At 38.7% G+C, this 16,549-nt stretch overlaps 1 protein-coding gene across 1 annotated transcript in view; it reads right to left on the bottom strand.

Moving 5' to 3' along the window:
• UNC80 (unc-80 homolog, NALCN channel complex subunit) overlaps positions 1-16,549 on the bottom strand; it is a 222,439-nt gene that overhangs the window by 195,383 nt on the left and 10,507 nt on the right. Inside the window, exons 5-7 of the mRNA XM_049888066.1 lie at positions 10,006-10,129; positions 7,116-7,189; positions 6,524-6,663 (exon numbers count right to left, since the gene is read on the bottom strand). Of these exons, the coding sequence (XP_049744023.1) occupies positions 6,524-6,663; positions 7,116-7,189; positions 10,006-10,129 (338 nt within the window). The remainder of the gene's footprint in view (positions 1-6,523; positions 6,664-7,115; positions 7,190-10,005; positions 10,130-16,549) is intronic.

Raw genomic sequence — 16,549 nt, 5'->3', positions numbered from 1 at the left:
ATGAAATTAAAAGAATCATTTCAGATTACTATGAAAAATTGTACTCTAACAAATTTGAAAACCTAGAAGAAATGAATAAATTCTTGGAAAAACACTACCTACCTAAACTAACACATTCAGAAGTAGAACAACTAAATAGACCCGTAACAAAAAAAGAGATTGAAACGGTAATCAAAAAACTTCCAACAAAAAAAAGCCCTGGCCCGGACGGCTTCACTGCAGAGTTCTACCAAACCTTCAGAGAAGACTTAACACCACTACTACTGAAGGTATTTCAAAGCATAGAAAATGACGGAATACTACCCAACTCATTCTATGAAGCCACCATCTCCCTGATACCAAAACCAGGTAAAGACATTACAAAAAAAGAAAATTATAGACCTATATCCCTCATGAACATAGATGCAAAAATCCTCAACAAAATTCTAGCCAATAGAATCCAACAACACATCAAAAAGATAATTCACCCTGATCAAGTGGGATTTATACCAGGTATGCAAGGCTGGTTTAATATTAGAAAAACTATTAATGTAATCCATCACATAAATAAAACAAAAGATAAAAACTACATGATCTTATCAATAGATGCAGAAAAGGCATTTGACAAAGTTCAACACCCATTTATGATAAAAACTCTTACCAAAATAGGAATTGAAGGAAAATTCCTCTACATAATAAAGGGCATCTATGCAAAGCCAACAGCCAATATCACTCTAAATGGAGAGAACCTGAAAGCATTTCCCTTGAGAACGGGAACCAGACAAGGATGCCCTTTATCACCGCTCTTATTCAACATCGTACTTGAAGCCCTAGCCAGGGCAATTAGGCTAGACAAAGAAATAAAGGGTATCCGGATTGGCAAGGAGGAAGTAAAGCTATCACTATTTGCAGATGACATGATCATATACACGGAAAACCCTAAGGAATCCTCCGGAAAACTACTGAAACTAATAGAAGAGTTTGGTAGAGTCTCAGGTTATAAAATAAACATACAAAAATCACTTGGATTCCTCTACATCAACAAAAAGAACACCTAAGAGGAAATAACCAAATCAATACCATTCACAGTAGCCCCCAAGAAGATAAAATACTTAGGAATAAATATTACCAAGGATGTAAAAGACCTATACAAAGAAAACTACAAAGCTCTACTACAAGAAATTCAAAAGGACATACTTAAGTGGAAAAACATACCCTGCTCATGGATAGGAAGACTTAATATAGTAAAACTGTCTATTCTACCCAAAGCCATCTATACATATAACGCACTCCCGATCCAAATTCCAATGTCATATTTTAAGGGGATAGAGAAACAAATCACCAATTTCATATGGAAGAGAAAGAAGCCCAGATAAGCAAAGCATTACTGAAAAAGAAGAAGAAAGTGGGAGGCCTCACTCTACCTGATTTCAGAACCTATTATACAGCTACAGTAGTCAAAACAGCCTGGTATTGGTACAACAACAGGCACATAGACCAATGGAACAGAACTGAGAACCCAGATATAAATCCATCCATGTATGAGCAGCTGATATTTGACAAAGGCCCAGTGTCAGTTAATTGGGGAAAAGATAGTCTTTTTAACAAATGGTGCTGGCATAACTGGATATCCATTTGCAAAAGAATGAAACAGGACCCATACCTCACACCATGCACAAAAACTAACTCCAAGTGGATCAAAGACCTAAACATAAAGACTAAAACAATAAAGATCATGGAAGAAAAAATAGGGACAACCCTAGGAGCCCTAATACAAGGCATAAACAGAATACAAAACATTACCAAAAATGACGAAGAGAAACCAGATAACTGGGAGCTCCTAAAAATCAAACACCTATGCTCATCTAAAGACTTCACCAAAAGAGTAAAAAGACCACCTACAGACTGGGAAAGAATATTCAGCTATGACATCTCAGACCAGCGCCTGATGTCTAAAATCTACATGATTCTGTCAAAACTCAACCACAAAAAGACAAACAACCCAATCAAGAAGTGGGCAAAGGATATGAACACACATTTCACTAAAGAAGATATTCAGGCAGCCAATAGATACATGAGAAAATGCTCCCGATCATTAGCCATTAGAGAAATGCAAATTAAAACTACGATGAGATTCCATCTCACACCAACTAGACTGGCATTAATCCAAAAAACACAAAATAATAAATGTTGGAGAGGCTGCGGAGAGATTGGAACTCTCATACACTGCTGGTGGGAATGTAAAATGGTACAACCACTTTGGAAATCCATCTGGCGTTATCTTAAACAGTTAGAAATAGAACTACCATACAACCCAGAAATCCCACTCCTCGGAATATACCCTAGAGAAACAAGAGCCTTCACACAAACAGATATATGCACACCCATGTTTATTGCAGCTCTGTTTACAATAGCAAAAAGTTGGAAGCAACCAAGGTGTCCGTCAACGGATGAATGGGTAAATAAATTGTGGTATATTCACACAATGGAATACTACGCATCGATAAAGAACAGTGACGAATCTGTGAAACCTTTCATAACATGGAGGAACCTGGAAGGCATTATGCTGAGCGAAATGAGTCAGAGGCAAAAGGACAAATATTGTATAAGACCACTATTATAAGATCTTGAGAAATAGAAAAAACTGAGAAGAACACATACTTTTGTGGTTACGGGGGGGGAGGGAGGGAGAGGTTTTTTTATTGACCAATCAGTAGATAAGAACTGCTTTGGGTGAGGGGAAAGACAACACTCAATACAAGGAAGGTCAGCCCAATTGGACTGGACTAAAAGCAAAGAGGTTTCCGGGATAAAATGAATGCTTCAAAGGTCAGCGGACCAGGGGCTGGGGTCTGGGGAACATGGTTTGAGGGGACTTCTAAGTCAATTTGCAAAATAATTCTATTATGAAAACATTCTGCATCCCACTTTGAAATGTTGCGTCTGGGGTCCTAAATGCTAACAAGCGGCCATCTAAGATACATCAATTGGTCTCAACCCACCTGGAGCAAAGGAAAATGAAGAACACCAAGGTCACACAACAACTAAGAACCCAAGAGACAGAAAGGGCCACATGAACCAGAGACCTACATCATCCTGAGACCAGAAGAACTAGTTGGTGCCCGGCCACAATCGATGACTGCCCTGTCAGGGAGCACAACAGAGAACTCCTGAGGGAGCAGGAGATCAGTGGGATACAGACCCCAAATTCTCATAAAAAGACCATACCTAATGGTCTGACTGCGACTAGAGGAATCCCGGTGGCAATGCTCCCCAGACCTTCTGTTGGCACAGGACAGGAACCATCACCGAAGACAACTCATCAGACATGAAAGGGACTGGTCAGCGGGGGGGAGAGAGATGCTGATGAAGAGAGAGCTAATTAAATCAGGTGGACACTGGAGAGTGTGTTGGCAACTCTTGACTAGAGGGGGGATGGGAAGATAGAGAGAGAGGGAAGATGGCAAAATTGGCACGAAACGAGAGACTGAAAGGGCTGACTCAATAGGGGGAGAGCAAGTGGGAGAAGGGCGTAAGATACATGTAAACTTACATGTGACAGACTGATTGGAATTGTAAATGCTCACTTGAAGCTTAATAAAAGTTAATTAAAAAAACAAAACAAAACCAAACCTGTTGTCGAGTTGATTCCGACTCATAGCAACCTTACAGGACAGAGTAGAACTGCCCCACAGAGTTTCCAAGGAGTGGCTGGTGGTTTTGAACCGCCAGCCTTTTTGGTTAGCTGCTGTAGCTCTTAACCACTATACCACCAGGGTTTCCAAAGGTGTGGGTAGTAGCACAATATTCAACTAGAGAGTTAGATAATGACCAGATGTTATATGGCAAATGTGATGGGATGTCACTTTTGTAGCTACATCCCATTATATAAAACTCTGTCTTAACAGACTAGGAGGAAAAAAAAAGAGAATTTCTCTCCTTGTGGAGCCCTGGTGGTGCACTGGTTAAGTGTTAGACTGCTAATCAAAAGGTCATCAGTTCGAATCCACCAGCTGCTGCTTGGAAACCCTATGGGGCAGTTCTACTTTTCCTGTAGGATCACTATGAGTTGGAATCTACTGGATGGCAATGAGTTTTTGGTTTGGTTCTCTCTTTGCTGGCTTTGAAGAAATACCCTGTTATGTTGTGAGGTGGCTCACGGAGTGGGCCATGTGGTCTGAAATTGTGAGTAGCCTCTAGTTGCTGAGAGCAGCCCCCAGCCACTAGCCACCAGTTCTACAATTGCAAGGAGATGAATTCTGCCAACTACCCTAAGGGACCCTTGCAAGTGGATCTTTCTGTGGTCAAGCCTTTGACGAGACCTCACTGCTGACACCTGAATTTCAGTCTGGTAAGACCCTGAAGCAGAAAACCTAGCTAACGTGTGCCTGGACTTCAGAAACACAGAAACTGTGAGGTAATAAATACATGCTGTTTTAAGCCACTAAGTTTATGGTAAGTTGTTATGCATCAGCAGAAAATTAATACAAGAACAACAGAAACTACATAAAAGCAAATTTTGGTCAAATATTAAAAGGACTTATATTTTATAAGAAAGACAATTAGACTGGGCCATTTGCTTTAAGGTCCAAAATAAAGACACAAAGATAAACACATTCTTTTCATTTTTTTGAAGCACGGTGTATTTGTATTTAACTTTGGTTAACTTTAACTTTGGTTAAAAAGTAATTGCACTCATACAGCTTCATGCTTTCAACAAATCTAAGAAATCTTTAAAAAGAAAAAAAACAACAACCAAGTGGCCAGGTTCTGACACCAAGAAGAAGATCATTTAAAAATTATCAAATGAAAAGATCAGCTATATACTGGGAGGAAATATTTGTTAATTATTTTTCTGACAAATGACTTATATCCAGAATATATAAAGAACTCTTTTACGTCAATAATAATAAGACAAACAACTGAGTGAAAAACAGGGTAAATTGTTTGAACAGACATTTCACCAAAGAAGACACCTGAATAGCCAATAAGCACATGAAAAGACACTCAACATAGTCATTCCAAAACCAAACCCATTGCCACTGAGTCAATTCTGACTCATAGTGACCCTACAAGACAGAGGAGATATGCCCCATGGGGTTTCCAAGGAGCAGCTGGTGAATTTGAACTGCTGACCTTAGCAGTAGAAAGTTTAACCACTGGGCTACCAGGGCTCCTAGTTAGTAATTATGGAAATGCAAATTAAAACTACATTGAAATACTACTACACAACCACTAAAATGGTTAAATAAAAATAGGGACACAATAACAAGTATTGCCAAAAATAGAGAGATAAACCTTCATAAATTGCTGATGGGAATATAAAATGATCCAGCCATTGTGGAAAACATTTTGGCAATGTCTTAAAAAATTAAACATAAATTTACCATACGACCCAGCAGTTCTACTCCTAGTATCTACTCAATATAATTGAAAACATGTCTACAGAAAAAGAAACCAGGTGTAAAAAATCACATATTGCATGATTCCGTTTAAGTGATATGTCCAGAAATACAAATCTAAATAGTAAGTTTATTAGTGGCTGCCTGGGACTGGGGGTGGGAGTAAATGTAAACAGACACAAGGGATATTTCTGAGTAATGGAAATGTTCTAATATTGGATTGTGGTGATAGTTGCACAATTCTGTAAACTTAGTGGAAATCATTAGCTGTACACTTAAAACAGTGAACTTTATAGGAAAATCTAAATTATCCCTCAACAAAGCTATCCAAAAACATCACCTCCTTTTAAAATGCAGTCCATTAGACTGTAACCTCGTTTGAAAGTAGGGATATAAAAATGGTCTCAGGCCCAGTAGATGGAGTTTCTGGTCAGGTATAAAGGCAAAACTCATGAATTCAGCCTTCCATAATTTCATCAGTTAGTAGTAAAAAAGTAGACTAGTGCTCATCTCTGGAAAAGATATTTGCAAGCAAATTCATTACGTACACAAGGTAAAAAGGGCAGGATTGGAAGGTTTACAAAAACAGACATTTTAATTCCTCCTGAGTACTTTAGAAGCACCCATTTTAACACAAAGGATCTGCTGGTATATTCTTGTATGCTGACGCATCTCTGCAACATAACCTTTGATAGTATCATTTGAGATTCTGCATTTAAATATTTAAAATATTCTCTAATTCAGACATCTCATTAAATTAGATGTCTTCCCACTTCTACTCTGTTGTTGTGTGCTGTTGAGTCAACTCCCGTTAATTGGACAGAACAGGACTGCCCATAGGGTTTCCTAGGCTGTAATCTTTACTCCCACAGAAAGGCTGGTGGGTTCTAACCGCCAACTCTTTGGTTAGCAGCTAAGCACTGAATCATGCAGCACCAGGACTCCTTTCTTCTACTCTGGTTGGTTTAAATGAGAGCCATTCATATAGAGCACATTTCTGGACTTTTTAATTCAGTTATACCTTGACCAAGAATACATACACACATATCACGCACATAAACATTTTAAGTAGCTATAAAAATGCCTATTTAGTTTTTGGTGATTAAAGATACATTTTTGTCCCTAACAGTGCAGTCACATACCTGGAATGCAATGGGCCTCTTTCCTGGGAAGTTTGGGAGGACAGACTTCCATCCAAGGAGTTTACTCGGTGGCAGCCTGAAATGGTGGCCTTAGGTGAGATGGAATCCGACTGGAAGGTCTCACAGACCACCTGGAGTCCCTTTTGAAGATGGAGACAGCAGATTATTTTGTTTATTTGGCAGGTATATCCTCTAGAATTAACTACCATTACACACACGTGAGTTTTTTACATTTCTGCAGCATAGCTAATTATAATGCCATAGACGTTGATTACAGAATGATACTTTATTTAATGTGGGATGAATAATGATAACTAACATTTAACAAGTGCTTATTACACACTAGCCACTGAGATAAAGCACTACTCATACATTGTCTCGTTTCAGCACCAACACACTTCTGGGAGGTACATAAAATTATTTTTCATGTTTGACAAATAGAAAACTCAAAGCTATTTTCCCATTCAAGGAGGGGGAGGAGCCAGCTTTGAAGCCAGTAGCATGATTCTAGAACTCCTATGCTACCCTTCACACTGTACTGCCTTCCAAGAAATCACTGCCCTCCTTCTTTCCATGGTCATAATAAACTCACCTCTCGGTGTCTTGTGTCTTGATTTGGTGATTCACAGCTCTGGCTTTGACTGTTGATGGGAGAACTTCTCTTGGCTACAAGAATGGAAAAATGGAGGGAATTTGATGGATAATTTTATAAGATTGTGATGTTCCTTTTATTTCATAAATTCATTTCACTTTCAAACAAAAATACTATTTTAATGGATATAATAATCACTTAAAAAAGATATTTGAAAACACAGGTAAGAGAAATCAAGTAACCAATTAAAAAATTTTAGCATTCCTAGTTTATCTATGTGGATAGGCATCTCTTCAGTCTGACTCAGTAGGTTAAGGTTCTAGATATTTGATAACACTAAAAATAATAATAGATAGCATTTACATAGCACCTAATATGTGCAAGGTTCTGTTCTAAGCATTTTACTTAGGTCAGTTCATTTAACCCTGACAATAACCCTATGATGTTGGTAAACTACTAGACCCATTTCACAGATGAAGAAACTGAGGCAGAGAAAGTTTAACTTGCCCAAGGTCATTTGGCTCTTACATGATGGTCCCAGCCCATGTGGTCTGACTCCAGAGTCAGTGCTCTCGCCACCTCATTAAGCTACCTCTGAGATAAAATTTAAATTAGTTCCATATTTACTTGAAGACCAAGGACAGTGGGAAGCTAAGAGGGCCATGCTTCATTTGAATTTTGAGGAAGCTGGTGCTAAGAAGGAAGGTCATTTTCCAAGGTCACAAGAAACCAGCCAAGTTTTACCACGTGCCACTGGTTTTCTTCTGGCCATGCTGTCTAAACTGAGTCTAACTTCTCCTCAGATGCTGGGCACCATTTCAAGTTCACAGGCATCAGGCAGAAGGGAAAGGAACCCTCTGTGAATATCGTCCAGAAGCAAAGGGATGGTGAGGTGAATAGCACAGGCGCTTCCATGGAGGGAAATGAGGACATGATTTCTCAATAGTTCTTATGCATGTGCTAAATGATTTACGTACTAATCTAACAGAGAGACAGAGACCTAAATTTGATCTCCCATTCGTATAGGAAAGTAATAGAAGGACTTAAAAAAATTAAATTTCTTTAATCAACACACCATAAAATGTATAGCTTTTTCACTAATAACTTTGTTTGACTTAGCATATTTTATTTTATTCTGTCTTGTTTCTATTAAGTTTTTTTTTTAAATCTCTTACATTTGTTCTATCTTTTCTCTCAGTGTTTTATTCCAAGGAAATCAACCTCATTCTATCCATGGAATCTGGAGTAGATCATTTCTGGCTATGATACTTTTATCTAGTTAGTTACTTGATATCTGAACCTTATGAAAGACTTATTTTTATACTTATTGTTTATTTCTATAGTTAATATTTTGTATATATTTTAGTTATAGCTGTGAGGTTAATATGCATTTATTATATGAAAAAAGTTCACCTTACTTTTGAATGATTAGAGTAAATGTGATTTGTACCATAAGCATCTTATCACATATATGTGTAATATCTCACGCCTTCGTTTAAAAAATTCATTAACATAACTAGTAAGCATGTGTTGCAAAAAGTATGTAAAAACATGTTTATAATTTCCTGTCCTTTACGAAGCACTTTTAAATGCATAAATCTCCTAATGTCTGCAGAAAAAGCCTATGAAGTAAACAAACTTTATATAAATACACATGTACACACATACATAATATATATATTTAAAAATACACACACACACACACACACATTAAAAAAAAATCTATGCCTCTATAGATTTCCAAGTAGACCTGGTGGCTCAGTGGGCTGTGGTTAAGCACTAGGTTGCTAACTGAAAGATCAGTGGTTCAAACCTACCACCTGCTCCACAGAAGATGTGGCAGTCTGCTTCTGTAAAGATTACAGCCTTGGAAACCCTGTGGTGCAGTTCTACTCTGTCCTATAGGGTCACAGTGAGTTGGAATTGACTTGACAGCAATGGGTTATAGATTTCCCACAATTCATCTCTTTTTTATTTTTGTTATTGACACTAAAAGAGGGGTAGGAATAGAAGGATGGAAATTATTACACACTATAAATAAAAATAAAAATTTATTTTTATAAATGAGTATTTTGTGTGAATTCTCATTTTATTCCTCACTAAGAAATTCCAGAAAAAAACAAAAACTTGTTGCCATCAAGTCAATTCTGATTCTTGGCAACCCCATTTATTACAGAGTAGAACTGCTACATAAGGTTTTCTTGGCTGTAATCTTAACGGAAGCAGATCGCCAGGCTGGGAGGGTTCAAACTGCCAAACTTTAGATTAGTAGTCGAGTACAAAAAACCCTTTAAGGGGACATTATTATCTCTATTTTACAGAAGTGGAAAAACTCGGAGTGGTTATGTTATTACAGAGTAAGACACAGATCTGGGGTGAAGCATGAGCTTACCGTGCCCTTTTCAATCTATCATGTTGTGTTTTTCCTATAGTTCAACAGTAGGACTACTTCATTAGGCAATTCTGGACTGAAATGTTTGATAGGAATAAACACTAAGGTGAGGTTGTTAAGGAGCCTCAATTCCATGATACACAATAATAATAATAACCATTGTGTATATATCACTTATTGTGTGCCTGACATTCTTCTAAGCAGTTTTACATATAACTTACTTATTCCTCATAACAACTACGTAAAGAAAGTACTATTATCATGTTACAGATGAGGAAACTGAGGCACAGGAATTTTAAGTGACTTGCTCAGAGTCACACAACTGTATGTGCTCCTGGTTTACAGTTACTTCTCATGTATCTACCTGAGACATCTAGTTAATTCCCTGAAGAAATGTGCTTCTCATTGGCTTCTTAAGGGTATATTACCCCAACACCTTCACTCCTAGGCATGGGGGAGTCTGCTAACACTGTCCTGTTGGGCATCTGAGTCACAAACCTGTAATGATGTTCCTGATGGGTTTCACCAGCGCTGTAAAGCCAGAGACTTCGGGCTGTCTGTGCTCCCACATAGGCTGCCATATAACAAGCCCACTGGCCAGTCTGAACGTGAGATCAGATTCCTGGGGGAAGAGAAGATCTATGTCCAATAATTGACTTATAAGAACTTGTTGCAGGGACCAGTTGAGGCAGAAGTTATTTAACATCATTCGTAAGATTGTGTTCAGGGTGGGTTGATCTGTCAAAACTTCTTTCATCATTCACATGAGTGTTTCTAGTGTAAACCAGTGGCCCCAATTTATCATTGCAATTATGGAAATCATGGTGGTTTGCTTTATGCAAAATTAATAATAAATCAAAATGCAGTTTTCAGCAAAACATGGACTCCAGAAACTATTGTTTTGTGTTTGCTGTGATTGTGATTGAGGTCCGTTTATTTTAAGAGTCTAGGCAGAGCTCTTTACTTTTGTTTGTCATTAAATCAAAACCACAACCCACCGCAGTCGAGTCAATTCTGACTCATACAGACACTATAGCATGTAAATCTTTACAGAAGCGGACTGCCACATCTTTCTCCCTTCGAGTCGCTAGTCGGTTGGAACCGCCGACTTTTCGGTTGGCAGCCAAGCACTTTTAATACTGCACCACCAGGGCTCCTTTTGGTTATCATCACTCTCAATTACTAATTACCCTTCTTTCTCCCTCATCCTTAGATGCTGGCTATTTTGTCTATCTCTCATTGCTTCATTTGTGGAATCAGGTACATACATTTTGACCCTTCATAAGGTCAAATGATATTGTAGTATCATTTTATAGTGTTGCCTTCCCAACAATTTTTTTTTTTTTTTTGAGGGAAGGGATATATCAGACATCCTTTACCCCTACCCCCTCCTGCAGCCCCTGGCATCATGACAGTGCTTCACACAACAACAGGAATTAGGAGTGTACAATATGCTCGCTAAGTACCTGCTAAATTGTGCTGACTCTATAACCCCTGCTCCCTCAGCTTATACATAATTGAAGGTCTCTTCCTGGGACGACATTCTCTGCTTCCATGATTGCAACCTTCCCAGAGGCTGAAGCATTTCAAATGTAGTCTCATACTGTACAAGTTCAAATATATGACATTCTAAGGTTACATTTTAAACAACCCAGTTATATTTCAAACAACTTCTATCAAAATAATGTAAAGTTGTTTGCAGAGAATGTGACCTCAGAATAATGAATGCAGCTGAGACCCAGGAATTCACCAGGGCAGTGGTTTCCAACCCCGGCTTGCACATTAGAATCACCATCAGGGGAGCTTTTAAAACATAGGAGGCCTGCCCCAACCCAGAACAATTAAATTAGAATCTCTGTGAGGTTTTTAAAGCTCCCCGTTATCAACCATGGTTGAAAACTACTGAGCTACCCCAGATAAGTAAAGCATTACTGAAGAAGAACAAAGTGGGAGGCCTCACATTACCTGATTTTAGAACCTACTATACCGCCACAGCAGTCAAAACATCCTGGTACTGCTACAACAGATACATAGACCAATGGAACAGAATTGAGAATTCAGATGTAAATTCATCCACCTAGACGCAGCTAATATCTGATAAAAGCCCAAAGTCTGTTAAGTGGGGAAAAGACAGTCTCTTTAACAAATGGTGATGGCATAACTGGATACCCGACTTCAAAAAAAATGAAAGACCCATACCTCACAGCATGTACAAAAACTAACTCAAAATGGATCAAAGACCCTAAATATAAAATGTAAAACGATAAAGATTATGGAAGAAAAAATAGGGACAATGCTAGTAGCCCTAATACATGGCATAACCAGAATGTTGTTGTTAGGTGCCATTGAGTTGGTTCTGACTCATAGTGACCCTATGCACAACAGAACAAAAAAAACTCCCCGGTCCTGAGCCATCCTTACAATCGTTGTTATGCTTGAGCTCACTGTTGCAGCCACTGTGTCAATCCACCTCGTTGAGGGTCTTCATCTTTTCCGCTGACCCTGTACTTTGCCAAGCATGATGTCCTTCTCCAGGGACTGATCCCTCCTGACAACATGTCCAAAGTACATAAGATGCAGTCTCACCATCCTTGCTTCTAAGGAGCATTCTGGTTGTACTTCTTCTAAGGCAGATTTGTTCGTTCTTTTGTCAGTCCATGGGATATTCAATATTCTTGGCCAACACCACAATTCAAAGGTGTCAGTTCTTCTTTGGTCTTCCTTATTCATTGTCCAGCTTTCACACGCATAGGATGTGATTGAAAATACCATGGCTTGGGTCAGGTGCACCTTAGTCTTCAAGGTGATATCCTTGCTTTTCAACATTTTAAAGAAGTCCTTTGCAAGAGATTTACCCAATGCAATGCATCATTTGACTTCTTGACTGCTGCTTCCATGGCTGTTGACTGTGGATCCAAGTAAAATGAAATCCTTGACAACTTTAGTCTTTTCTCCATTTATCATAATGTTGCTTATTGGTCCATCTGTGAGGATTTTTGTTTTCTTCATGTTGAGTTGCAATCCATACTGAAGGCTGTGGTCTTTGATCTTCATTAGTAAGTGCTTGCTTCACTTTCAGCAAGCAAGGTTGTGTCCTCTGCATAACGCATGTTGTTAATGAGTCTTCCTCCAATCCTGATGCCCTGTTCTTCTTCACATAGTCCATCTTCTCAGATTATTTGCTCAGCATACCAATTGAATAGGTATAGTGAAAGGATACAACCCTGATGCACACATTTCTTGACTTTAAACCAATCAGTATCCCCTTGTTCTGTCTGAACGACTGCCTCTTGATATATGTAAAGGCTCTTCACGAGCACAATTAAGTGTTCTGGAATTCCCATTCTTCCCAGTGTTATCCATAGTTTGTTATGATCCACACAGTCAAATGTCTTTGCATAGTCAACAAAACACAGGTAAACATCCTTCTGGTATTCTCTGCTTTCAGCCAGGATCCATCGGACATCAGCAATGATATCCCTGGTTCCACACCCTCTTCTGAAACAAGCCTGAATTTCTGGCAGTTCCCTGTCAATATACTGCTGCAGCTGCTTTTGAATGATCTTCAGCAAAATTTTGCTTGTGTGTGATATTAATGATATTGTTCTATAACTTCTGCGTTCAGTTGGATCACCTTTCTTGGGAATAGGCATAAATATGGATCTCTTCCAGTCAGTTGGCCAGGAAGCTGTCTTCCATATTTCTTGGCATAGACGAATGAGCACCTCCAGTGCTGCACCCGTTTGTTGAAACATCTCAATTGATAATCTGTCAGTTCCTGGAACGTTGTTTTTTGCCACTGCCTTCAGAGTAGCTTGGATTTCTTTCTTCAGGACCATTAGTTCCTGATCTTATGCTGCCTCTTGAACTGGTTGAACATTGACTAATTCTTTTTGATATAATGACTCTGTGTATTCCTTCCATCTTGTTTTGACGCTTCCTGCATCATTTAACTTGAAGAGGAATGGTGTTGCGTTAATCATCAGAAAGAACATTTCAAGATCTATCCTGAAATACAATGCTGTCAGTGATAGGACAATGTCCATACATCTACAAGGAAGCCTAGTTAATAGGAATATTATTCAAATTTACACACCAACCACTAAGACCAAAGATGAAGAAATAGAAGATTTTTATCAGCTGCTGCAGCCTGAAATTGATTGAACATGCAATCAGGATGCACTGATAATTACTGGTGATTAGAATGCAAAAGCTGGAAACAAGAAGGATCGGTAGTTGGCGAATATGTCCTTGGTGATAGAAACAATGCCAGATATTGAATGATAGAATTTTGCAAGATCAACAAATACTTCATTGCAAACACCTTTTTTCAGCAACATAATGATGACTATACACATGGACCTTGCCAGATGGAATACACAGGAATCAAATTGACTACATCTGTGGAAAGAGACGATGGAAAAGCTCAATATCATCAGTCAGAACAAGGCCAGGGGCCAACTGTGGAATGGACCATCAATTGCTCGTATGCAAGTTTAAGCTGAAAGTGAAGAAAATCAGAGCAAATCCACAAGAGCCAAAATATGACCTTTATTATATCCTACGGAATTTTGAGACCATCTCAATAGATTTGACACATTGAACACTAGTGACTGAAGACTAGACAAGTTGTGGAATGACATCAAGGGCATCGTACATGAAGAAAGCAAGAGGTCATTGAACAGACAGGAAAGAAAGAAAAGACCAAGATGGATGTCAGAAGAGACTCTGAAACTTGCTCAGGAATGTCGAGCAGCTAAAGCAAAAGGAAGAAATGATGAAGTAAAAGAACTGAAGAGTTCAAAGGGCAGCTTGAGAAGACAAAGTAAAGTATTATAATGACACGTGAAAAGAGCTGGAGCTAGAAAACCAAAAGCAAAGAACACGCACAGAGTTTCTCAAGCTGAAAGAACTGAAGAAAAAATTCAAGCCTCAAGTTGCAATATTGAAGGATTCTATTGGGAAATAAACAGATATAAACCATAATTAACAATGCACAAACACCAAAAGAGAAACTAGACAACTGGGAACTCCTAAAAATCAAACACTTATTCTTATCAAAAGACTTCAACAGAAGAGTAAAAAGACAATCTACTGACTGGAAATAAAATTTTGGACACCACATGCCTGATAAGGGTCTAATCTCTAAAACCTACAAGATACTTTAACACCTGAACAACAAAAAGATCAATAACCCAATTAAAAAATGGCTAAAGGATATGAACAGACACTTCCTGACATAGTGGTTAAGAGCTATGGCTGCTAACCAAACAGCCGGCAGTTCGAATGTACCAGATGCTCCTTGGAAACCATACGGAACAGTGCTCCTCTGTCCTATAGGGTGGCCATGAGTCGGAAACGACTAGATTGCAATGGATTTGGTTTGGTGATTTTTTCACCTAACAAGACATTCAAGTGGCTAACAGATACATGAGGAAATGCTCATAATCATTAGCCATTAGAGAAATGCAAATCAAAGCTACAATGAGATACCATCTCACCCCAACATGTCTAGCACTAATCCAAAAAACACAAAATAATAAATGTTGGAGAGGTTGTGGAGAGACTGGAACTCTTATACACTGCTGGTGGGAATGTAAAATGGTACAATATTTGTCATTTTGTGACCAACTAATTTCACTCAGCATAACGCCTTCCAGATTCATCCATGTTGTGAGACGTTTTGCAGATTCATCATTGCTCTTCATCATTTCATTGTATTCCATTGTGTGTGTATACCATAATTTGTTTATCCATTTTTCTGTTGATGGGTACCTAGGTTGTTTCCATCCTTTTGCTATTATGAATAGTGCTGCAATGAACATGGGTGTGCATGTATCTATTCATGCGAAGGCTCTTATTTCTCTAGGATACATTCCAAGGACTGGGATTGCTGGATCGTATGGTACTTCTATTTCTAGCTTTTTAAGGAGCACCAAATCAGTTTCCAAGGTGGTTGTACCATATTACATTCCCACCGTCATCTGTTGATTGGCATTTAGGTTGTTTCCACTGTGCCACTTTAGGAGCTGAAACACAACAGTGAACAAAGCACTAAAAATCCTTGCTTTAATAGTACAAAGGAGGAAAAGCAGGCAAAGAGAAGTATAAAGTAAGGTGTTGACATTTTAGACAGGATGGCCAGGGAGAGCCTTATTGTGAAGGTGAATTTTGAAAAAGAATTTGAATGAGATGAAGGAATAGCCATGTAGATAACTCTGAGAAGCACAACCATGAAAAGGGATCAACAAGTCCAAAGGCCCTAAGCATGCGTAGTGGGTCAGGAAACAGCCAGGAGATTGTGTCCTGTAGTTAAGTGAATAGGGAAGAGCAGAAAAAATTAAAGTCACAGAATTTATGGACTGTCAGATGATATAGACAGGAAGCTACTGGAGTGTTTTGAGTAATGGAGTGACATAATTGGAATTATTTTTTAATAGGATCACTCAGGCCACTGAGAATAGTTTGAAGAAGGACAATGTTGGAAGGGAAGATCGTTGAGGAGGTATTGTTCTCATCTAGGTGGAGGATGAATAGACAAGGGTGTAAGAGTGGGCAAAATGAGAAGTGGTTGATTCTGAACACATTGAAGATACATCTTACAGAATTTGTTGATCAGCTAGAAGTGTGAGAGAAAGAGAAGTCAAAGATTTTTGGCTCTGGCATTGATAAAGATGGGGAAGATGAGGAAGGAGCAGGTTTGGTGAATATCAGGAGCCTATGCTTAGGCATGTTAATTTTGAGATGCCTGTTAGGCATTCAGCTAGACATTTGATAGAAATATTGAGTAAGCAGCTAGTCACACAGATCTCAGTTAAGGGGATAGTCATCTGAATTCTTCTGAAATGGACAGGCAGAAGTCTGCATGGTATTAAACATGGTGTTAGATCCAGTAGGCCAAGCTTATCCCACTTGTCTCCAGAAATACAGGAAGCCAAACCTCAATTGACCTGGTTTCCATAATTTCTTAGTTTCTGTGCTCAGTCCTTTTCTGTTTCTTGTAAGTAACCTTGACGTAAGTAAAGCTTCGCTGGAAATTGCA

This window comes from Elephas maximus, chromosome 6, assembly GCF_024166365.1.
Source record: "Elephas maximus indicus isolate mEleMax1 chromosome 6, mEleMax1 primary haplotype, whole genome shotgun sequence".
Lineage (NCBI taxonomy): Eukaryota > Metazoa > Chordata > Mammalia > Proboscidea > Elephantidae > Elephas > Elephas maximus.
Note: the sequence above shows the minus strand (reverse complement) of the source record. Positions and strands in the feature narration are given on the sequence as shown.